Here is a 25,126-nt window from a genome sequence, read left to right as displayed (position 1 = left end):
TTGTTGTACTGTCAACTTTCCTACCAAAACACCACTCAGGCCATGAAATGAAACAGTGGTGTCAGTACCCACAATAAGAAGTGAGCAAATATTCCATAACATTTTATCATTGTCACGGTTGAGGAGGGTGGGACGCAATTGCGGACCGAGGGGATCTAAAAGTTAACCCTGAGGGGTAACCACAAAATCGCCGAGCGATAGAAAGGGACAGGGGAAATACCAAATAATAAAGAGCTAAGTAATCGCTCCCTCCACTCACTGAAACTTCTGTCAGCGGGCTCAGAAAACTAAAAGAAATGGAACACCACCGCAGCGTAGCTGCCCAGAAAGAAAACCCCCACTAGAAAAACAGAGTTGAGTCACTTACAAAAGAAAAGCGACACTCGCAGCCTGGCGGGTAGAAAACAAAAGTAAAACTAAAGAGACAAGGGCAAAATGTCCTCCACAGCGCGAAGAGATAATCAGCTCGAGAAGACACTAATCTGGCAGATAGGATCAATACGGTAACTTCTGCTGATTCTTACATCCCTAAACACCACGAGCATGACAAACAATGAGTCTGCGCTGAACCCCAGAAATCAGGGGCTAGATATAGGCCTCCCACACCTGACCCTCATCAGGGACAATTAGCTCAGAGCAAATGCCTGTGAGGTGCCATCACCTCACCATAGCACTCACACACCTGCCCCTCGTCAGGGTCAATTAACCCACAGAAATCAGAGTGAGAGGTGCCACCACCTCACAATTATTCAGTTCATTAGCAGTCACACAGTACAAAGTGTACATACATACACAATGCAGAATCTTGGGATTTAAACAAACCTTCAGGACATTACCCGCTACTGAACACTGGAATCTTCACATACGTGCACGAATAAACAATAAAGAAAGATGCAACTGCTTATGTAACGGTACCCATGTTCCTGCATTCAAAAACACTGCTAAAAACCCATACGTCAAACGTCTGGGAGCGGATGCAGGCCCTACAATTACCTCTGAAGTGACAGAAAAAAATGTGTGCTTGACCTTGTTTGTGTCAGCCCTGCCCGTTATGTCACACTCAGTGGCTGCAGGGGTCATGCGTCAGTCTTCGCATGCGTGTCAAATCGAACGCCGTGTGTGCACCAAAACATCTTTTTTTTTTTTTAAACCACAACATAAGCTCACTCCCCCACGACGCTCAAACCTCATTGGTGGGGCAGGTGTTGCAAGCAGACACGTGACAGACGGCCGTCGACTCCCCTTCGTCCAACACAAGCCAGGTTACGTAAAAGAAAAACCAGAAGGATCGCTCTCTCTTGTGTAGAGAGAGTCTGTGCTGACAGTTTCAATGGTAAAGACTGCACAGGTGTACTGGGCAGAGCTGTTGTCAATCATCTCACTAATTTGAAGCAATTTATAAATGTTTACCTGCCAACTGAAAGTAGTTGTTTTGTCAGAATGAACAAGAGCCTATAATTACACCGTACCATATCTGTCAGATGTTCTTGAGTTCTCTAAATACATTTTCTAAGGTCAAAGAAGGTTTTTGATGCACTTGCAAATCGCTCAAGAAGTTAAGGCACACTTCCATGTTCATTAAGAACGTTGCATGTACTATAGTTTTTTTAACTAGTTGGAACACTATTGCAAACTTTGAGAAAAGTTTGATGTTATCCATCTGGCCTTTGGAGGGACTGTGCATAGCAAGAGCCAGTCACCAAACCCACCAGTCCAATTAAGGAAAAACCTTTAAAAAATGTGATTGAATCTTTAACAAGGGTGTCCAGTCCTATCCTTTAGTTTCCTCACAGAATTACTTCATAAACCGCTTTAGTTCATAAATTATGTGTGGAGTAACACCAAAAATCAGCAGACCCATTGGCCCTTCAGAACAGCCCTCAACTAAGGGGACACAGGGAAGTACTTGAGCACAACACTGCACCATCCCTCCAATCACAGCACGGGAAAGAGCTACCATGTCTATGGGCACAGGAAAAACATCATCACATTAACCCTCATTTCTACTGGTGTCAGTCAGTCAATCAATCAATCAATCAATCAATCAGTCAGTCTCTTAGTTGTGCGCAGTGCTGTTTGAAAGCACGTGGTCACAAAGTGTTAGTCAGTCGGGATAATGATAACAGCAGAGCATGCTGGTTGGCATGGCAACGACAGCAGCATGGTGTGCGACAGGTGCGAGGGAGGTTAGAGGTCACGTCTATGCTAGGCTGCAATAGCATTTTAATTTAACACCTGATGTGATTTCTGAACTCTAGTTGTTTACTTTCTGTCAATTCTATGTGACACCCCGGCAAGCAGATTGACCAATAGGATAATGAAGAGGTACTCTACTGTTCAGCTCTTGCTGACAGCTATGTTTGCGGAGAAATACACGTGGCAACAGTGCGGTGAAGGCTGTTGGATCTGGGCCCGGTGACCTGGTGACTGGACTGCAAGACGGGGTCCAGGAAACTGATGCCATGGAAACGGAATGTCGCTGGGTGCCAGGGTTCCAAGCCTTCGTGCGTGTGTCAGACTGCTTCGACTGGGGGGGGGCATGGTTGGCCCCCAGCCCCACTTGGACTCGTCCCTTTTGTTTATTTGGCCCCGATGGCTGGAGAACAGAGTAGGGCAGGGGTGGGGGTGGGGGTTCAGTGGGGCCTCATCCTGAAAGATCTGCCCTTGTGTGCAGCCACACAGTCAGTAAGCAGTGAGATCAGGTTTCTAACACACTTACCTTATCTTGCACTCGCTCTGGTTTAATTCGCCAGTACCTCCCAGTTTCCATTTCTGGTCCAAATCCTGATGTTAGAACCTCACACACACACTCTGTCACAGGGAAGAGGGGATTTTCACTGTTTCCCTTCAAATAAGGACTTCCGGGTCGATTAATCTGCTATTTTCATGATCTTGGGAACTAATAGTCACCTTTTCTGACATACCTCAGCCACACAGTCATGTAGAGCTTTGTTGATCCCATCCTGACCTTCCCAACCTAGTCCACGATTTCTCACTTACTCGATCAAGGCCATTTCTGTTTTACTGTCACACGCCAGAGCCCTATGTTGAACCACAGTGCGATTTACTCTTTTTATCATTAATAAAATTATATTGGTTTAATATTTAAGATGGCGATTGGGATGTGTGCTATCGATATGAGAAGAGACACGCTGTTTTGTCATGATAAATTTGGTACTCTAATGGCCGAAGGATGAGAAAGGAACTCAAAGAACTTGAAAGACGGGTTGGAAAGGAAGGAACTTTTCTACAGCAGAGCAATGGGAAATGAAGATGATATATCTACACAAAAATTTTCCTCATTTACCATACATGCAATCTTGTGCTGTCTGCATACCTCTGCACTGTGCACACAAGTCTGCAATATGCTATGTATACAAGTTCAGTTGGTGATGATTTATATATTTTACAGTGAATGCCATATCCTTTGTGCATTCAGAACATAAAGCTCTTAAGTTTTTTATTTTTATTTTACTTAAATAGTGCCACTCGCGCTCTTTGTTGAACAGGATCAGCCTTAGAGTCTGAAGTGCCTGCAATTCAAGGCCAACAGGGCCAAATTTCCCATCTCCAGAGAGGCCAACAGGGCCTAAGTATAGGGAGGCTTCCCAAGAATATATATACAGTTCTTGTAGGAAAACACCGTATTTATCGGAAGCCTACTGTAGGACAGCAGTGTCAGCACTTAGCAGTGGCCCCATTTCCATGAGAGAAGTTTCCCTAGAGTCCACTCCGGAGGTGTCAGTCAAGTAAAAATTTCTCAGAGGAAACAGTCACCAGCCACATCCTGTTCCCACGCATTTAACGGTCCGCTGCAGTTTTACCCGTTCCCAAACATTTAGCTAACACACAAAAAACCATTATGACGACGCCAATGCCATTTGGATCATGACCCGTAAAGAGCAACTGTTCTGTATTTGCTCCATAACAGCTGCAGTAGCTCAAACAAGCATGTTGAAATGCACCAGCAGCACTGGACATACCATTTCAAATGTAAGATCAAAAGTATGTGATTAGAATGTTCTTAACATTCTAATGCTGATGTCACAGTCACTACTGGTAAATGAAAGCAACGGAGTTCTAGAACACTGACTTAGAATAAAAAATAAAAAAACATTTTTTTTTAAAACCACCTCTTCAAAGGGTTAAAGCAAGGTGGATCCATTTCTGTTGACAAATACCGTCATTAACTATTGGTTATCAGTACGGACCTCTGTGATAAAAATAAAACCGTCTTTCCCAGCCAAGTGTAAAACCTTAAGAATACTTGTGATTTATTGTAAAGCCTATTAAAAGCTAAAGAAAACCCCTCCCATCTGTTATGCAGTCATCTCTATTCCTCCATTGGCTACGCCACTCTACTACAGTATATGTGTTTACTCATACAATCAAGGTCAGTGTTCGATATCTGATATCAAAACATTCTGCTATCAGGGACAAAGTTTCCCTCCTTACTCAATGAAATAAACCTGAATACAAAACGTGCAATCGTCTGCAAAACAGTGCCTTTGTTGACGATTAAATCGGAACGGCATCCTGGATCACATGACCAGCTTGTCCAAAACAATCAATGTCAGCAAGATGTGATCATTGTACCACAATATAATTAACATTTATCTGGGGTGATAAGACAGTGGATATGAACAAAGATGCAAATGTTTGGGCATACCGCTCTTTTTCTGCCAGCAAGGCAATTTCACACATGATTCTTTAACCCTTTTAAGAGTAGGTTTTTTGAAATGTTTTTTCAAACTTCCAAGTCAGTGTTCTAGAATGACATTGCCTGACGTAAGAATCTCACAGGGCACACACACACCATGTCTACTCCTTCACACGGAGGGATGATTTTCATTGGTCTGCTCAAAATGTTGATATCTGGCCAATTGCATTTATTATGTTTCTGACCTTGGGGAAATTTTGTTTGAAATTATAGTCACCTTTTCTGATATACCTCAGCCACACAGTCATGTAGAGCTTTGTTGATCCCATCCTGACCTTCCCAACCTAGTCCACGATTTCTCATCTAAGCTGACTTCGTCTTACTCGATCAAGGACATTTCTGTTCTACTGTCACACGCCAGAGCCCTATGTTGAATCGCAGTGCGATTTACTCTTTTTATCATTTTCTGGTTTGATCTTCAGAGGGTGTAAAGGGGACTCTAATGGCCGAAGGATGTGACAGGAACTCTAAGAACTTAAAAGACGGGTTGAAAAGGAAGGAACTTTTCTACAGCAGAGCAATGGGAAAGAAAATGAGATAGCTACACAAAAATTAGCCCCATTTACCAAAAAATGCAAACTTGTCTGCTTAAGAATGTATTGCAAACCACACTACTGTACACTGAACTCTGCAATACTATGAACTGTAGGCCTATATATTCTCATAAGTTGGTGAAAATTTACATATTTTACACACCCTGTTCCTTGGCATTTAGTGCTCCTCTGCAGTTTTACCTGCTCCCAAACCTTTAGCGAACACACAGAAACCATTATGGCAAAGCCAATGCTATTTGGATCATGACCCGTAAGAAATAACCATTCCATATTTGCTCCATAATGGTTGCAGTTGCTCAGATGAGAATGTGTAAATGCATTGGCAGCAATGAGTATAGCATTTAACCCTGAAGGTGTAAGATCAAAAATTAATTAAATGTGATTCTGAACTGAACGTTCTAATGCTGATGTAACAATCGCTACTGGGGACTGAAAGCAACGGAGTTCTAGAACACTGACTCAGAATTTTGAAAAAACATTCTTAAAAAACCTACTCTTCAAAGGGTTAAAGTAAGGTGCATTCAGTTCTGTTGACAAACACCATTGTAAACCGTTGGTTATCAGTACAGTCCACTGTGATAATTTTTTTTTTTTAACTCATTCCTAACCACATGTAAAACCTTAAGAGGAACACACGTGATTTATTGTGAAGCCTAATAAAAACTGAGGAAACCCCCTCCCATCTGTTTTTCCGGTCATACTCCATACCTCTGTTGGCTATGCCACTGTACTGGATGCATTAACTCACACAATCAAGGTCATGATTGATATCTGATATCAAAAGATCTCTTTATCTCGTATAATTAAACTGTACAAAACATCATTAACATTTATCTGGAATAAAAGACAGTGGATATTAAAGATAAAAGAAGATAATGTTTTGTCCAGGGTAATTCTCATATGATTCTTTAACCCGTTGAAGTGCAGGTTTCTTTTTATGTTGTTTTTTCCCACAACAAAAATTCTGTCAGTGTTCTAGAACGCCATTGCTTTCAATCACCAGCACTGATTGTGACATCAGCATTAGAATGTTCGATTAGGAACATTCTAATCACATGCTTGTGACCTCACGCTGAGTTAATGCAGTCTTGCAGAAGTTAAAGGCCTCCTGAACTCGGACTTCCCTTTTGCATGCCTTCATGTGCAGTCAGCACAGAAACACAGCTGAGGGAGGTTTTTCTAGAAAGGGTGAAAGTATTTGACCTGTTTTCCTGACCTGGGAAGAACCTTTGGGGAGAGGGGTCAGGGGTCAGGGGTGGGGGGGGGCAGGGTTTCGGTTTTCATGCCCCCAAGGAGAAATACCTTTCCTCCCCCACTCCATCTCCATCCAGCGTACATTTCCATCTACCCCGAGTATTCTGAGAACCGGCCCTGGCGTCAGAGTATTTACGAGGCATTCTGTTCCGCTGCACATGGGAGACACATTCCTCTCATCTAAGGCCAGAGGGGCCAGCGAACAACCTGTCCATTGACTGGAGGGCAAGCGGACGGAGGCACGCGCGCACGTAGAGTACAGTATTACCGCACCGCGGCGGCTGCCGTCACTGACCGCGTCTCCGCTACGTTCCACGCCACCTGCCACAGGCTGCCAATCAATCACAGTTCTGCCCACGCCGCTCTCCAGTTTCACTGGCTGTTCGGCCAGCGAGGGCCTCAGTTGGATTTTTTTTTTTTTTTTTTGGTTTTTTTTCCACAACAGGGCAGAAAAACCATAAATATAAGCCCCCGCTTCCCCCATCTCCCCCCCCCCCCACCCCCCTATCCCCACCAGCCCGCACAGTCACAACAACAAGCTGTTCTGATTTTATTTTTACACGTCCCAAAGCACATACCTTCATTTATTATGGACTTGTTTGCGGCCCGTTCGCTCCCTGTTTTGGTCACGCCAAGGTCACGGAGCGTGTTCTGCAAGTCCCTTCCCATCTTTCTGTTTCCTTTTATGTGCGACTCCTCCTGCCTTACAGCTTCTCGCCTCACTCTACGCACCTGAAACTGCTCGCATTGGCATTCATTTAATAAAGATGTGCCCTGAACTTCGACTTTCATTTAAGCCAAAGACATGTCTTCACTTCGCCGAACAGTTTCGGCTATTTAGCTTTGGCTGTTCACTGAACTTGAAAAACTGTGTCTGTGAAGAAAGGTGTTGTGTTGTTTACTTAAACTAACAGCAATAAAAATGATGACTTGAACCACAACATACAGTTAAGTTGTCTTAATAGTTCAAGCACATATTCGGTCTTACAGTATCACTGCGCAAGGCACATCACATTGCCAATCAATTGCTTAACAACAACTATCCCTTAACAAAAAGTAGGGTCTATTTCAGATACTGAAATATTATATAAAATTTGATATTTTCCCCAAATACAAAACAAAAGGAAACAAATAATTATTCATTATAACTAAAGGAAAAATGTTGATAGAACCCAGAACATACGTAGGTGTTCACTATTCTTTAATTTAGCAGTTTCACAAATGCAAGGAAGACACGCCAATTACTTAATAATCTACTCCGTACAATTCATTAATCGCCAATATCCTGCATTGTGATGCCATTTATTTACACCAGCACCCAAAATTCATTTCCGATGACCCAACTGGTACAGTATGTGAATCGGGAATGTTCAATGTCACATTAGCCTTCAGCTGTCTGTAGAGATGACAGATCGCAGCGCTCGCCGAAGGTCCGAGCTCACTCTACTCACAGGTAAATCACTTCTCAGGAGCTTTACAGTTGCGCACAGGGAACACTTTGTCCCGGTATGTAAGAGTAAAAACAACGTTCTTTAGGGACTACACCTTCCTGGGTTTCAGAGCGGCGGGGAAGTTGCTTAATATTCGGTGACGTAGCCTCGTAACCGTCTCTCTCGCGGCAGACACGCCCCTCGTATGTTATGTTTGTCAAACGGCGCCGCGGGCTATGCTAAATGCTCCACGCATCTTGGCAGTACCATTGCGCAGCTAACTGCTGCCAAGTGTCCCAGCCGAAATGGCTCGCGCCGTGATTGATTACCGTTTAAACCCGTCAACATCAGCTCGCGGTTGGGATCCATTCTCCTCTTTTCTCAGTTATGTAATTCTCTGCCTAATATGAAAACGACAGACCGAATGCAATTGGCTAGGAGTAATCACTACACTTTAAGAGATTAATTACATTAATTATATTGTAGGATTAAGCCATGTTTTTTGAGAAATTATCCCTCCTCTTGTTACATCAGACAAGTTTGGGCCTGCAAGAAGGCAAGAAAAGTCCACTTGATATCACTAAATTTGAAGAATAATTTTTACATATTAGGCACCATGTAATTCATTATCAAGTGATCAAAGCAATATGCATATTCATTCATTAACAAAGAAATACACCCTGTATTAAACCAACACTAGACATGGAAGGTCTATTGCAGTGCACTTAGCTGGAGTTTAAACCAGATCACAGAATTGCATTTCAACTGGAATACCTATAATCCTTATGCCACAGCTTTGGATAGCTGCTCTGATTGTTATGTAGTCCTGTGGTCTATAGGTTTAAACTTGAGGTTTAAACTCCACCTAAGCACATTGCAATTGACCCAGAGTTTTTGATTTTTTGCTTAGCAACAGAATTTCTGCTCCATGCCCCAGTGAATCATGGGAAGAGATTAACTGCCACCTCCGTCAGAGGCAAACCCAGGCAAGCAGAGTCAGGCAGCAGTGTGGATCCAAAGTTGCAGATAAATACATCATGTCTGGAGGCTTTTGCTGTCTGCCTCATAGGTAGAGGCCTCGCCCCTGTGCCAAAATGACAGAAGCAAAAACGCTCAGCCAGGCTTAGTGAAAAACAGCCATTTGCAAAACTCCCACACCCTTCTTTACGTCAGACAAATTATTTTTTTTAAACTGTCAGAACACTCCCACAGGTCCACACCAGACAACGTTAGATGATTGTGTTTCCCGGCAACCGGCTTCTGGGAGGGGCTTCGTCCGACTGGATGTTCTTAATGATTGGCAGGTTGTTGAGGGGCTGGATCTGGTTTCGAACCAGACTTCGGACGGAGTGTAGCACAGTGGGGAAGGAACTGGACTTGTAACCGAAAGGTCGCAGGTTCGATTCCCAGGTAGAACACTGCCGTTGTACCCTTGAGCAAGGTACTTAACCAAAATTGCTTCAGTATATATCCAGCTGTATAAATGGATACAATGTAAAAATGCTATGTAAAAGTTGTGTAAGTCGCTCTGGATAAGAGCGTCTGCTAAATGCCTGTAATGTAATGTAATGTAATGAACCCAGGACCTTCTTGTTGTGACAATACCTGCCACTGCACCACCGTGTCGCCCGGATGGAAAGAGGGCCTGCGTTTTAGTGATTTACAGCAAGCCTCAGGAGCTGAGAGAGGTGAAAGGTCACGGGTTTGTGAAAGACTGTAAAAATAAGGGAGTTTCATGTTTACGGTCTTGTGGAGGAGGGATCCAGGCGTGGCCAAACTGATATTTTGCCTTTAGCACTCATTTCTAAAGCCAAAACTACACTAAATTTGCCTGTCAGCACCACTGACCACAAACAGGCAACAGATACCTTGGTTTCAGCTTTTGGACAAAAAAAATGCTTTCTGAAGAAAATGGAAAATATTGGAACTACAAATCCCACAAAGCTAGAGTTGATTTATGGATGAGCAGAAGGAACAGAACATCTTTTTTTGTTGTTGTAAGTAGACATGTAAAATGGCAACACCTCAGCATCACAAAATGAATTTTTTTTTTAGCAGAGGTGATAAGACGAGGGGGTTTCAAAAAGTGAAAGTTCTGCCCTGTGTTTCTTCCATCCACAAACTCAGCTGGCTGATTTCACCAATGTGATTAGTTCTACCTCCTGGCTGAAGAATTCTGCTAATATGCAAATCCATGTGATTGCAACAAAACACTGGGAAGGACTTTTACTTCCTGAACCTGGATCTTCTACTTCTGCCTAGTAAACAGAGCCAGTAGCAGTCTAGAACTTTCTGCGGTGATGTTCGTTCGGTTGGGCAAACCTGCTCCCGCCACGTTCAGCTCCCTGGCTTTCAGTGGTCCTCAGTTTTACCTGCTCCCAAACGTTTAGCAAACACACAGAAACCAGTGAGACGATGCCAGTGCTATTTGGATCATGACCCGTAAGGAAGAACGTTTTCATATTTGCTCCATAATGGTTGCAGTTGCTCAGATGAGAATGTGTAAATGCACCAACAAAACTGAGCATAGCATTTTACCCTGAAGGTGTAAGATCAAAAATAAGTGATTAGAATGTGATTCTTAACTGAACATTCTAATGCTGAGGTAAAATTCATTACTGGTAAATGAAAGCAATGGAGTTCTAGAACACTGACTCACTGAAAAAAACATTCCAAAAAATACCTCCTCTTCAAAGGGTGAATCATGGTGGATTCAAGTGTTGGAAAACTCCATTGTAAACTGTTGGTTATCAGAATGGTACTCTGTGATAAATTAAAAAAATTCCCACATTCCCAGCCAAGTGGAAACCGTTAAGAGGAATACTCGTGATTTACTGTAAAGCCTAATAAAAGGGAAAGAAAACTCCTCCCATCTGTTACTCATTCAACTCTATTCCTCCATTAGCTACACCACTCTACTAAATGTGTTCATTCACACAGTCAAGGTCCTGTTTGGTATCTGATATCAATACATCTTGTTATCTGGAACACAGCTTCCCCACTTGGAATTAAACTATACAAGTGTGATGGAACATGTGCAATCGTCCACAAAATGTTGCCTTTATTGAAGGTTAAAAGCCTAATAAAAAGCTGTAAAGCCTAATAAAAGCCATGGAAAACCCTGCCTACCTGTTACTCATTCACCTGTAGCTTTCTCTCTTAGCCTGTGTGCCGGAGGTGTTCACTCACACAGTCAAGGTCAACATTCGACGTCTGATATCCAAACATCTTGCAACTTGGAAAAAATGAATCCGTATAAGATGTGCAATTGTCAACAAAATGGTGCCTTTATTGACAGTTAAATCGAAGCAACATTCTGAATCGTATAGCCAGCTTGTCCAAATCAATGTTAGCAAGAGGTGATCGCTGTACTACAGAATAATTAACATTTCTTTGGAGTAACAGATAGTGGTTAGCAACAAAGATGCAAATGTTTTGTCACATTGCTCTATTTTTGCCTACAAGGCAATTCTCACATGACCCTTTTACCCTCAGAAGAGGAGGTTTATTAGGCTTTACAGTAAATCGAAAGTATTCCTCTTAAGGTTTTATACTTGGCTAGAAAGGAGGTTTTTTATCATGGAGGACCATACTGATAACCACCACCTGTTTACCACAGTGTTTGTCAACAGAACTGAATCCACCTTGCTTTAACCCTTTTAAGACTAGGTGTTTTGGAATGTTTTTTTTTAAATTCAGTGTTCTGGAACTCCACTGTTTTCTATTGCCAGTTGTGATTGTTGCATCAGCATTAGAATGTTCAGTTAAGAACATTCTAAGCCACACATTTCTGACCTCACAACCTAAAAAAGGTTATGGGGAGAGACTAGGCAATTGAAAAGAAAGACATGACCTACGGAATGGTCAGGTGTGCATGTGATCGTCAATATTTGCGGTTCACGATTTAGATCTACAGTACAAGCCCATCCCACGGAAACCACACACAAACCCTTTTAACCCTGTAAACAGACCGACCATTTTCATTCTGTTGTCAGAGTTTCTCTGACCGATGCTGTCCTCTTTACGAGTTTTACATTGGGGGAAGATTTTGCATAGAAGACCAGCCTGTGCTGAATTATTTTTGCCAATTAGTTGCAGTGAAGCTCATGGGGGAAAAGAGAAGATTTCATACCCCGATGCAAAGTGGACCATACCGCAGTTCCACCTGTTCCCACTGTCCATACATCACAAACCTAAAAAAAAAATAAAAAAAGGTTCCAAAAGTGAAAGTGTATGTTATGGTACACCAGCAGCTTTGGCCCGGATTCAAACAACCTTTGTTTTGTTGTTAACTTTGCTGGGCAAATAAAAGAAGGTGTGTACTGTTTTTCTTCCTGATCAGTTTGGCAAGATAGTTTTTTTACTCTTTATTTTACCAGGCAGGTCAATAAGGTCGCAATCTTGTTTACAATGACAACCTGGCAAGAGTCATGAATATTGCCTCAGGACAAATTACATTTATCCAATGCGACATACAATAAGATTCAACAACCGCTGGTTGAATGCAGGACTCAATTTCTGGCCACAGTCAGTATGTGCAACAACATGGGCACTTTGTCAGTACCAGATTGTGATTGGTTCAGAGGTACTGCAGCAGCCTTTGGTTGCTGAGGTAGGTCTTTCACAACCCAGAAGAGCTCTCCCCCCAGCCTGTCACATATAGCCAGTCAAACTGTAAAAGGAGTTTTATTCATTTATTTATTTTTAATAAAACTGTATTCCAGTGCAGGAGATGAAGGATTGAAAGGAAAAATAATACAGGAGATGAAAATGTTACAGCAATAGAGGCTAATACACCACATGAACACAAGAGAACAAATGAAATAAGATAAACATTAAAGAATAAACATGGGATTAAATGTTTTTACAAAGAATGAATCGCTAATAAAATGACTACGTTAATACATATAATAACATAAATAATAAACATTACCCAGGGTTAGAGTGCATTTGGCACGCAGGGAGAGTTGAGGGGCACCTTCCCAGAGGGGTGATGCATTTAGAGAGGGTGCGGCCACGAACGCGCTGAGACAAAGAGATAAACGAAACCATCCATATCTATTGCCCTGCAGGGCCGGCGACGACGTGTGCACATCTTGGAGAACGTGCGCGCTGCTTAAACAGACAACTTAGCAGTCTCAGGCCACCGCACTGACCAGCGTGAATATCTGCGCAACTCGCGGAGGGTACTGTACATTTAGCACTGATATTAACGTCAGAACTATCTAACGTCTTCATGTTAGTCACACCCTGTCCAGACCCCCTGATGTCATTTCCTTATGAATGCTGCTTCATGAGGAAACGTTCCATCTCAATAAAACCGATGCTTTTAAGAAATAGCCTAAATACGGTTGTCAATTGCATGATTTAGTTCGATTGGTTGCACTTTTTCCTCATTGAACGCACCTCCAATAATTTTTCAACACTACGATTTTTACCTCTTCATTTTTATTATTACATCTAGCGTTTCTTTTCCCTCATCATTCAAACTTGTTTTCCCAGGGAAATGAATAATTACGAAACTGCCACGCCCTCTTCGTATCATTTGGATTTTAGATGTTCCAGATTGCCTTAGGATATGATTAAAAAAACACTGTGCGTACACTGAATTCACAGGCCCTAGCACTGATTTTGTCACACTCTGTCAGCACGTACACAGTTTTTCCACCTGTCCTTGAGTCACCTATTGCATAAATAGCCCTTCTGGATATATGCTCAGATGCGAAGTTATTCTTTAAGAACAGGTATTTTATTCTTTTTTAACCTCTCCTCCCTTTTTCCATCACCAACGCCAATTTTTGCAGGGCTTAATTGTAAATCAACACTTTTTTAAAAAATGACCCGCTACGTATTCATTGCATAATAATGAGGCCATTTTAAGATTAAGCCTTTTTTATCTCCATAATGGCCGCAAAGAAGTGTTAATAATAAAGGTGGTAATACCGCAAAGCTGCATGAACACTATTGTAAATTCAACTGTAAAAATTGAAGCTTTTCATTGAACAAACGTGTGCATCACTGGGCACATTGCGCGTTGCACTGGGAGTATTTATTGCGTAAATATATTCTACATCAATCAACAATGAACGATCGCTACACTGAAATTTTCGAAAATATGCCCTTTAAATTTACCAGTTATGAGTCACGTGCTAATGAACCTGTAATGGCTACTCAAGGAATTTACGGCCTCCAGTCATTTATGAAATGCTCCGCTTCGACTTCACGCCGAACAAAGCCCTAACGGTAATGTAACAAGCAAGCAAACCTCACCTTTTCTAAAGTAACAAATTAATTAATTAATAAATAATAATAATAATAATAATAATAATAATAATAATGATAAAATTTATTTGTATAGCACTTTTCAAAAACAAAGTTACAAAGTGCTTTACACACATAAAAAGAAATAAAATAATACAAGATGTAGACAACAGCCTAAGGGACACATTAAAACAAAGTATATGAATAAATTAACATGAAAATAGGAGCCGCATGAAAGAGGGCCAAACAGAGGAACAGATATAGATACAAGGTTAAAAGAATATAGTAAATAACAGGATGTTAAAAATATATAAAAATAAGAGTAGTAGAAATATTAAGAGGATAAAACCTTAAAAGCAACTTTGTAAAAAATGTGCTTTAAGAAGGGATTTAAAACGAGGCACCGACTCAGCCAGCCTGATCTCCTAATAATAATAATAATAATAAAGCACGTATCAATTGTATAGGCTACAATTACATCCTACCTTACTAGCTTCACAGTAGGCTACACACCGTCACCGTCGCGTCCAGGTCATGTACTAAAGTTTCAATAGTGCCTGTAGGTTTTCATGCACATAAAAATGTATCATGGCAATAGCTGGTATGATTAGCATAATTCATCATTGTGAAGCTACTTAGCAAACGTTAGCTAGTTTCTCTGGCTCGTAATCTAAGCCAGAGTTGTTTGGGATCATGACTAACTTCCATAGCGCTTTTGGGGCACTTGACAGACATTTGTTCAGACACTTACTGCTGCTATCATGTGAATGCAATCCAACAGGGAAATACCCGATAGCCCTTGGCCGTGTAAACAAGAAAAAGCCACTAGACTGCCAGAAAAGTCAATATGGAAATGTTCCATGCGTGTCCAACCGGTTTCTGCGCACTTTGTCAAACCAACAGCAATTTTGAAATGAATAACTTCTGAGTGCTATGTCTTACCCCCAGTGATAAATATGATTTCTATCAGAAATGTTTGCCAGTTGTGGTAGTCAAAGAGCAGGGGATATCTGACTGCTGACTGGTTAGTAAGTGACTTACCAAACTCCCCTGGGGAACTAAATTCCAGTTCTAGGTTCCCATGGTGAGTCATTCCCAAAACGACATTATGCAGTAGAAGTTTCAACATCAAACTCTCTGCTGTGACTCACTCTGGCCCATGATCAGTCAGCTGTGGGGACAAAATGGGACCTGTGTCCCAAAAGTCAAGAGGAGTCCCAGCTGGATGATAACTTCAGTGTAACATGAGACATGGTTAACAAAACATTTTGCCAATGTAATAATCATGCAGGAGTGCAGTACGTGCCTGCGAGACAAGGCCGTGCATGCGGTACATGCACTGTTAGGGGGCACATGGCAACGATGTTAGCAGATGCTAGAACAGCTTCTGTGCTAGCTGCTTCAGCTCTAAGGCTAGTCCCCTGGCCACAGAGTCCAAACGTTTGGAATAACAACCCACAGACCGTTGTTCACCAGCTTGCAGCTAGGTTAGAACAGCTGACATGAATCCATTCTTTTCAGAAACAAACAGATTGAAGGGGAGATGATGATTTGGTAAGCCCAAACATGGAGAGGAGGATAGCGCTTGTTTCAGACATGTCAAAGCTTTAAGGCCATTCACGAGTCGTCAGCATGCCATGATGAGTAAAGGTAATCACAATCCGATCCAGTAGCCAGCCATCCCTAATAGAGACATCATTTGTTGTTTTGTGATTGGTTGGGGTAATGCTAAAATAGATTAAATTCTTTCTTTCCCTAACTGTCTGCTGGCTGGTGTAATAACATGGCCTAAATATTAAAGTTTGCTGAACTATTTGAAGTTTAGATTTAGAAACCTTGCGGCCATTTTATAATAATAATAATAATAAACTTTATTTGTATAGCACTTTTCAAAAACAAAGTTACAAAGTGCTTTTCAACAGAAAGAGCTTGAGTATCATTAATACAGGCCTCTTCAGAAGAGGAACGCAATAACAAATCATTGACATATTGAATCAAAGTACCACCTGCAAGAGGAACAAATTTCTCAAGATAATTCAGCAGAAAAAATGGCTGGAGTTTCATCAAACCCCTGCGGCATGGCAGTCCATGTGCACCACTTGCCTCGAAACGCGAAGGCAAACCGATACTGAGAGTCGGGATGCACTGGGATGCTGAGGAAAGCGTTTGCCAGGTCCACAGCAGTGAACCAGCAAGCGTCACTAGGAACTCGAGAGAGGATCGTTACAGGGTTAGGAACAAAAGGGGGAATGAGCAAACACAGCATCACTGACTATGCGCAAATCCTGAACAAATCACCACCCTCACTCATCAGCTCACACAGAGCACAGGCTCACACATCAGCTCACACAGAGCACAGGCTCACACATCAGCTCACACAGAGCACAGGCTCACACATCAGCTCACACAGAGCACAGAAGAGACTCACACAGAGTACTCGTTTAGCTCACACAGAGCACAGGCTCACACAGACCCCAGAAGAGACTCAGACAGAGCACAGGCTCACACAGACCCCAGAAGAGACTCACACAGAGCACGGGCTCACACAGACCCCTGAAGAGACTCACACAGAGTACTCGTTTAGCTCACACAGAGCACAGGCTCACACAGAACCCAGAAGAGACTCACAGAGTACTCGTTTAGTTCACACAGAGCACAGGCTCACACAGACCCCAGAAGAGACTCACACAGAGCACGGGCTCACACAGACCCCAGAAGAGACTCACACAGAGTACTCGTTTAGCTCAGACAGAGCACAGGCTCACACAGACCCCAGAAGAGACTCACACAGAGTACTCGTTTAGCTCACACAGAGCACAGGCTCACACAGAACCCAGAAGAGACTCACAGAGTACTCGTTTAGTTCACACAGAGCCCAGAAGAGACTCACACAGAGTACTCGTTTAGTTCACACAGAGCACAGGCTCACACAGACCCCTGAAGAGACTCACACAGAGTACTCGTTTAGCTCACACAGAGCACAGGCTCACACAGACCCCTGAAGAGACTCACACAGAGTACTCGTTTAGCTCACACAGAGCACAGGCTCACACAGACCCCAGAAGAGACTCACACAGAGTACTCGTTTAGCTCACACAGAGCACGGGCTCACACAGACCCCAGAAGAGACTCACAGAGAGCACGGGCTCACACAGACCCCTGAAGAGACTCACACAGAGCACAGGCTCACACAGACCCCAGAAGAGACTCACACAGAGCACAGGCTCACACAGACCCCAGAAGAGACTCACACAGAGTACTCGTTTAGCTCACACAGAGCACAGGCTCACAAAGACCCCAGAAGAGACTCACACAGAGCACAGGCTCACACAGACCCCAGAAGAGACTCACACAGAGCACAGGCTCACACAGACCCCAGAAGAGACTCACAGAGAGCACAGGCTCACACAGACCCCAGAAGAGACTCACACAGAGTACTCGTTTAGCTCACACAGAGCACAGGCTCACACAGACCCCAGAAGAGACTCAGACAGAGCACAGGCTCACACAGACCCCAGAAGACTCACACAGAGCACAGGCTCACACAGACCCCAGAAGAGACTCACACAAAGTACTCGTTCAGCTGACACCTACTATTGATGCATAGTCCCCGTGCATGGTTTACATTGCATCTACACCACAACAGTTTTGTTCGCACAAGGACCCTTGCAACCCATATTGGCTTTTTTTATCTTACAGATATTGTTTTCTAGGTGTTTTCGACGTTGTGGTTACTCTGATTTTTTAATAACTCAGAGGGCTGGCACAAACTCGAGCTGAGATTGACTCAGCTTACTTTGGCAGCACAAAATCAATACCACGATTATAATGTAAGACAGTTAAATTTTCTTCTACACCCCCCCCCCACTTCCATTGTTTTGATGTGCAGTGTCCAGCCTCAAGGGGAATCAGGAGGGATAGAAGTAATCGTAGCTCTGTAATGTGTTCAGTTGCAAGTCAAGGCGTACTGTATTTCTTGTGCATCCAACATTTGGATGCGATCTATCCATCACTCTTCAAATGACAAACCGAAAAAATGAGGAAACAAAAAATGATGAATTTTAAGTATTTTATTTGTCTTATAGAAAACGAACCCATAGGGTCTTATATAAAAAAACACAATACTTTCCATTTAATACAAGTAGAAAATATAAAGGTTGCATTGCACACAGTTTATTCTCCGATTATATTACAGTGGTAATGCTCACTGAGTTTTGGATGAGGAAAAAAATAAAATAAAACAAAAACATTTTGGACCCTTGTCACAGGTCCCCGAAAAACTCAAATGACTATTGAGTCTAGGAACAGACCCATATCTGCAATCGTAATACTAGCAATGACAGCAACATCATAAGGTGCATCTCCTGGTTTCCCAAAGATTACATTAAAAAGCGTTGGGCCCTAACTGTCCCTGGTTTGGCATGCCATTTTGGCTCCCATTGGCCCTCTCAATTCAGTAGACTTTAGAATCGAATAAATCAAAAAGCCCTTTAGAGATTAACGATTTTGAGGTCAGAAAAAGAACAAACAGTGATCTTGGGCTGAAGCTTCTGACGAATGCTCCAACATACCAGAAACAAGGGTTTATACAATTTCCAAAACACATCTGGAAGACTATACTAAAAATAAAAAAAACAAAAAAAACACACAAACAGGCATTGCCTGTAGGCAGTTGAAGAGCAATTCGCATCAGTAGAAAGTGCATTATCACAAAAAACAAATAAATTTGTTTTTTTTTTTAAGACACCAGATACAATATTTATACCGATTCTGAATGTACAAACATGATCAAAATCAATATTGATAGAAGTAAAATAAAAACATGCAGAAATGCTGCTGCACAACCAGAAAAATAAAATAATCTTTTACAATTCTTTCCATATAAAATGGACGTCCCACGTCCACAGGCTGGCTCTGTGAGGAGAATGAATGCATGAAATAACGAATGTGGTTCAGCGTGAATGACCAATTACAGTCATTCCTTTCAGAATGGAGGGAATCTAGAACGGACAGTCCCTCGAAAGCAGCCCGTCGATGGGGACAAAGACGTCTTTGGACCCTGGGGCTTGGAGATACGTGTTGGGTCCCAAAGATACTCAGACAGAGTTTGAATGTGTAGCACAGATCTTCTACCTCCTCCCCCGCCCCCCCCATCTCCATCTCAGCTGGTCCTGCACAGCTTGCAAAGTATGTGAGACTGAAAACTACAAAGCAAGGGTGGGAAAGGACTACAGCTCTGGGGGGTTAACGCCCCCCCAAGGAACAGCCGGTTTCCTGGAAACCTGGCCACAGGAGAAGGCTGCCGAACACCTTCATAGCTTTTTTAAAAAATTTTCCTAAACAAGCTTTTCTCAGCTTTGTGGAGATGGCTGTCAGCACAGGCAGGAAGCTCCCAAACACACCCAACGAATCTCGCCTCACTCTCGACTCTTCACCTTCTCTCCCGCACTCGGAGGGGGCGCCCCTGCCGCCCCCCCTCCAGTGCCCCGCAAACTTCCCAGAAGGCCTTTCCAACGCCGCGCTCTTCGCAGGACCTTCAGTGACTGGCCCTTCCGTTTCCCAGTCTCTCTCAGGTTCTGTCCTCACACATGCCTGAACAGAAATGTGCCCAAATAAGGTGGGCGTAAAAGTTCGGGGGAAAAGTCTCTTTCGCCCCGCCCTCCCCGGCCTCTTCAACAGACTGGCAGCATGCGGGGGTTGCTGTTGCGCTCTTCGTCGACCTGGAGATGAAGAAAAAAAAACGAGATTAGTTTGACCACCGACAAGGGAAACTTGCGACGTATCCATACACTGCTGTTACTCTACAGGGGGGGGGGGGTTCTTTATAAGACACCTACCTCAGTGTACGCGGGCAGCGGCGGAAACTGGAACTGCGGGGCGTTCATGAAGATGGGGCTGTCGCCGCCGTCGTAGTCGTCCAGCAGCGGGGTGAGGGGCGTGTCCAGCCGGCAGTCGCGGGTGATGTCGCAGTAGCTGGGCGGGGCCGAGGGCATCTGCAGGGACACCCAGCTGTTGGAGGCCTGGCTGCCGTCCTGGCTGCTCATGCTGTTGGTGCGGCTGCTCAGTCCGCTGGAGCCCGAGCCGATGACCAGCGGCAGCTCCAGGATCAGCTTGTCGCTGCCGGGGATGTGCACGTAGATCTGGGGGGGGGGGGGGAGAAAAGGTATTAAGGTCCACTTTCTATTTCCACCAACCATTAACCATCTGAAGAGTAGGTTTTTTCAAGGCCTTTTCAAAATTCTAAATCAGTGTATCAGTGATAAATGCAAGAGGGGTGCTTGGGAAAACCAATGTTCTTGCATGACACCAGCAGCAAGCTTCACTGGCTGTGACCACCAAGTTAAGCCTCCACTGCTAACTACTGGGGCTGGGGATATACTATACTTCATGGTAAGGGAATATGGGCATCCTAAATCAGATGTGTGGGGTGGGGGGGGGGGGCACTCACCATGAGGGCATACTCCACACGGAGGATGTTGCAGCCCAGGATGGAGGGCTTGATCTTGGGCACGCGGATGGTCTTGCCCTGCCAGGCGTCGCACATGCCGGAGATGATGTGGTTGCCGCGCACGGAGGACAGCTTCTGGCGGAAGACCTTGGCGCGCCCGCTGGCCTGGTAGGTGTGCTTGGCCACGATGGCGGCCTTGGGCACCACGATGCGCGAGCAGGTGTTCTCGAACTTGGCGTCGATGCAGATCTCCTCCCCCTCGCAGAAGCCCTTGCGGTCGATCTTGGCGTTTAGGGACACCTGGCCGTCGGGGATGAACATGCAGGTCACCTTCTTCTCCTTCATTCCGCTTGTAGGAGACTGGAAACAGAGACAGAGCCAAACATCAGACAAAGAGCACAGGAATCAGTTATTTTACATTTAAAATTTGTTTCGTTTTAACCACCCGCCTTCCCCTTTCCTTTCGGGTGGGGGGTTGCAGTTCCATCACTAAGGCTCACCATGAGGTCTGGAGTGTTGACATCCAAGGGCTCCTCCACCTCAAAAAACTTCTTTGCCTCCATGACAGGGTGGGACGGCCTCTCCATGGAGGCCTTCACGAAGTACTGGACGTAGCCAAACTTGCCCTTGTAGGAAGACACCAGCTGCCTGTGGGGAGACGCCGTTTTACGTTAGCCGCGGATTTCACGACAAAAAAATAAAAACATATCAGGCTTAGCAACACAAAAAACCTGACAAGAGACAGGTACCCACCCTTGCTGGGGCAGCTCGAACCCGAATGTGTACTCGTACTTGTTCCCAGGCCTCAGGATGACTGATCCATCAGTATCTGTTTATTTAAAAAAGGGGAGAAGAGAAAAGTGGGTTACTTCAACTGACTACAGCTAGCTGTATCAAGATCTGCTTCCACATTAATAAGATGTAGGCTGCAAGCGAAGCTCGTACGTGCTCACAGCGTCATACAGCGATACTGTACCGTACAGAATATTGTACACACTACTGTAATCTTAAGAAATTAATATGAGGTCTGGCTCGAGCGGAAAAGATTCTGGGCCAAGACTGCTTGGCAGCCTCTGTGCATTAAACTATGCATTTCTGCAATGTGCCCTCCGGTAACTCATGTTACCATTAACAACTGCGTCGTGCGCGAGCTTGGAAGAAAGTAAACATCCTGCGCAGACCGACTCGCAACGTGGATTCATCCCGACACCTGCGCCCGTTTTCATAACTTTAAGAAGAATGCAAATGTGACCACGCTCAGTTCACAATGCGATGTCAATTTCCCTGTTAGCTAAAAACCTACCGAACCATGCTGATTAAGCTTGTCTCTTATTAGTGCACTAGTTCACCTCTACCGAATGTTAGCAAACTAACATAACAATTAGCCACATTCATTACATTCATTCATTTCGAAGCTGGTTCATATCAGTTTTACTCACCAGCAGGGTGGTCGTCCAGTCGGAGAGTTTCCTCGTATTTAAGGTATTCCATCTCTTCACGGCAACGCCGTTTCCCCTTGGCATACTCCACTTTAGCGCAACCAACTCCGACCACTTTCATTGTCGAAACCCTGGTAACCTCGGTTACTTCGACCACGATCCTCCCGGCGACTTTGTCTCCGCTGGAGTAGAACACCTTGCTAGGATCGCTGAAAATAACCTCGAAGGTCTTCACTTTCTTTGTCATGGCAACCATGTTTTCTGTTTGTTCAAAAATCCAAGTGATAAAAAAGAGACAGTGTCAACTGCGCGATGCTGGCGTCACAGAATCGACGTTTAGCAGTTAAAATGCCAATAGATTAACACACTTGAATGTATTAACAATGCTTTGTGAAGTTGAATTGACTTCGGCTATTGAGCACCCTTACTTTTCCACTCTTCCAACAACCATCTAAACTCTCTGGTAACTTTAGAAGCTAACTGCACAAAGGGGCCGTCCTAGCTTTTATATCGCTGCTTCAGCCAGTCATTCAGCTCCCTTGTTGTTACTTTCAGTCGAGCATGTGGAAGTGGAATGCACAGCATGGCTCACCGCGTGCACAACGCTCCCATTGGTCGAGCCGCATTGTTTGTGTGAACCTTAGCCAATCGGCGCGCAGGAGTGGCGCGTGGACACCGCATGGCTTGAAAACACAGAGCGAATGCACAGCCTGCGAGCTAAAAGTGAGGTGCTTTCAGGGGCGGGGCGTGGGCTCGACTGCGTGTCTGGACAAGCCAGAGGAAAAGTATGAAAACCAATCACCAGACAAGACTTTCATGAAAAAAACGAAGACGTGATGTATGTGTCGCACTTTTTTCTCACTCTCACAAAAACAGTACAGCCTGTTCAGAAGCAAGCCCCCGCACACGATTTGGGGTGTGTTTAAGCTATAATGTGGCTAGATGTGGGTACTGGTATCATGGTTATTTCCGGGGAAAACCTGAATGAGGTCAGATATAGTTTACACACTGGTCTAATACCGCAATATGCCAACAGTTCACACAGGTTATCATACTGATGGTAATGTAGCGAAAATGTAATAGCCCAGACATAAATTCACTCATTTTCCCTATTCAAGATGTGAAGCCTTTGAAAGTCAAACTTTATCTCACAAGAATAGCAGGATAAAAAAATGAAAATGAAATGAATGAGCGACACTGTATTGTTCTGATCTCTGAGAGAAGTGGTTATTCCCTTTGTAGGTTACAAAATGTCCAACTGTACCTTCATGGTGTGGCCATGTGTAACAGAAAGACCCAGTGGTCCAGAATCTTGGGTGTACATAAAATTTCTAGATACATAGTATTTTTATGATCTCTGAGCGAAGTGGTATTCACTTGTTAGGTTACAAAATGTCCAAACGATACACACGGTGTGACCATGTGTAACAGAAAGACCCAGTTATCCCAAGTTTGTACATTAAGATTTTTAGAGACAGTATAGGAGAGAATAGAAGTGTTATTGTCCATGCTGTGTGTAAATATGCCTTTCGCTTCTCACTAGTAAAAATAAAAATAATAAAGAAAGAGAGAGAGAGAGAGAAATGTACAAATTTGTCATGCCAATTGAATTGAATTGAGAGAGAGAGAGAGAGAGAAACATTTGTCAGCATACAGACCGGTAACATAGAAACTTCGGTTAAGCCAAATATATGTTGATACAACAGCGTATAGTATCAAAAAATGAGGAAAACTGTTTGTGCTGAGAACCCCCGCCCAACAACTCTGCCAAAGTGTCCATTTATCCATTACCAGCAACAGGCTGCAATACAATGCATGTCTGAATCATACAAAACAGCAAACTTTTCAGTACAAGATCACACCTAATACAGCACTTTTAACTCCAACAGAGTGCATGTTGTCCATATTGCCTTCTGTTAGCGTTGATTTAACACCGCCAGTTGGTGATGCATGTAGTCATTCAGTACCATGTACAGTTTAACCATAGCAACAATCACAATTATTACCAAGGATGTGGAAACTAGGCAAAGTTTATCGTATCAAAAAATGTCATTCATGACATATGGAATATGAAAGTAACTTTTAAAGACAGTTTAGATCCTGTTTGCCTTTGAAGCTACTGAAATATTACCAACGTTACCCAAGAAAGCCTTAATATGGTTTTGTGATAAACACTTATGTTCACGCCAAATGCTTTTTTTTTCCCGTCAATGTTTTTGCATACTCCAATTAATCATAAAACAACCTATTGCACTGTTTACCTCAATAACGCTTATGTAAACTTGGTGTGCAGTGGATTGAGCGCGAAAACATTTTTGGCTGGACCGCAACAGTGGGGTCAGCCCTACAGTTGGGGCCAGCCCTACAAACGCAAATGTCTGTGACTGACTGACTGATTGAGTGAATGATAAAGTTACACCGCACATGTCTGTGACGTCGACTGGTTCGGTTCAGCCATATTCTAGGTTTTAACCTGGTCTTGTCTCACTTACATCGCAGTGACAACATAGTACAGGAGTGACGTTTATCATCAACGGCTAGGCTCCCTCTAGTGGACGTCTCTGATATGCACATTGTTTTCTACGTATTCTGTAGCGGAGAGCAAAATTTATAGGGGGTTGACGACACCCAAGTCGGTAAACAGGTAGTAAAAAAAAAAAAGTCTGCATATCTCCAATGTTTGTGGGTACCAGTCAGTTGCGAAACAAAACTGTCATTACACAATGACCACAGCTCGAGCTTTGTGAGTGGCAGAAAGTTTTCGTCGACATAGCAACATCAGTTTATCCTTCAAGACCTGGTAGAACAGTTTTAAGTATTTTAATTTTTTGTAATACATGGCAACAACATGTTACGCCGGAAAAAATTAAAAAAAATATTTCATTATATTTTTATTGAATGTCCCTTAAGTTCAGGTTTCAACAGAGTAGAATAAAAGGTTCTGGATATTAAGACCAGAGACTCAAAAACGAATTTATGGGTTTTTGGAGGTTATGAAGCTACGTGTTAGCAAACAAAAA

The 25,126-nt window shown here is 43.4% G+C and overlaps 1 protein-coding gene and 1 long non-coding RNA gene across 2 annotated transcripts; one reads left to right on the top strand and one right to left on the bottom strand.

Moving 5' to 3' along the window:
- Positions 1-2,055: 2,055 nt before the first annotated feature.
- Positions 2,056-4,073, top strand: LOC135261851 (uncharacterized). The gene is made up of 2 exons (XR_010332047.1): positions 2,056-2,175; positions 2,342-4,073. It is a non-coding gene; the product is annotated as an uncharacterized LOC135261851 (long non-coding RNA).
- Positions 4,074-18,274: 14,201 nt separating this feature from the next.
- Positions 18,275-22,592, bottom strand: LOC135261850 (thioredoxin-interacting protein-like). Its single transcript, XM_064348508.1, has 6 exons — positions 22,107-22,592; positions 21,421-21,496; positions 21,168-21,315; positions 20,668-21,027; positions 20,057-20,359; positions 18,275-19,939 (listed from the first exon to the last, which is right to left on the bottom strand). Exons 1-6 carry the CDS (start codon positions 22,360-22,362, stop codon positions 19,892-19,894), a joined length of 1,191 nt encoding a protein of 396 aa, XP_064204578.1. The 5' UTR covers positions 22,363-22,592; the 3' UTR covers positions 18,275-19,891.
- Between the last annotated feature and the right edge of the window lie 2,534 nt (positions 22,593-25,126).

The sequence above is a fragment of the Anguilla rostrata genome, chromosome 8, assembly GCF_018555375.3.
Source record: "Anguilla rostrata isolate EN2019 chromosome 8, ASM1855537v3, whole genome shotgun sequence".
In the NCBI taxonomy this organism is placed as follows: Eukaryota; Metazoa; Chordata; class Actinopteri; order Anguilliformes; family Anguillidae; genus Anguilla; species Anguilla rostrata.
Note: the sequence above shows the minus strand (reverse complement) of the source record. Positions and strands in the feature narration are given on the sequence as shown.

Coding starts and splice junctions, on each gene's coding strand:
- LOC135261850 (XM_064348508.1), bottom strand. CDS start 22,362: ATGGTTGCCATGACAAAGAAAGTGAAGACCTTCGAGGTTATTTTCAGC. Junction 21,028..21,167: donor TCAACACTCCAGACCTCATG/GTGAGCCTTAGT, acceptor CTCTGTTTCCAG/TCTCCTACAAGCGGAATGAA. Junction 19,940..20,056: donor CGCTGCCCGCGTACACTGAG/GTAGGTGTCTTA, acceptor CTTCATCTCCAG/GTCGACGAAGAGCGCAACAG.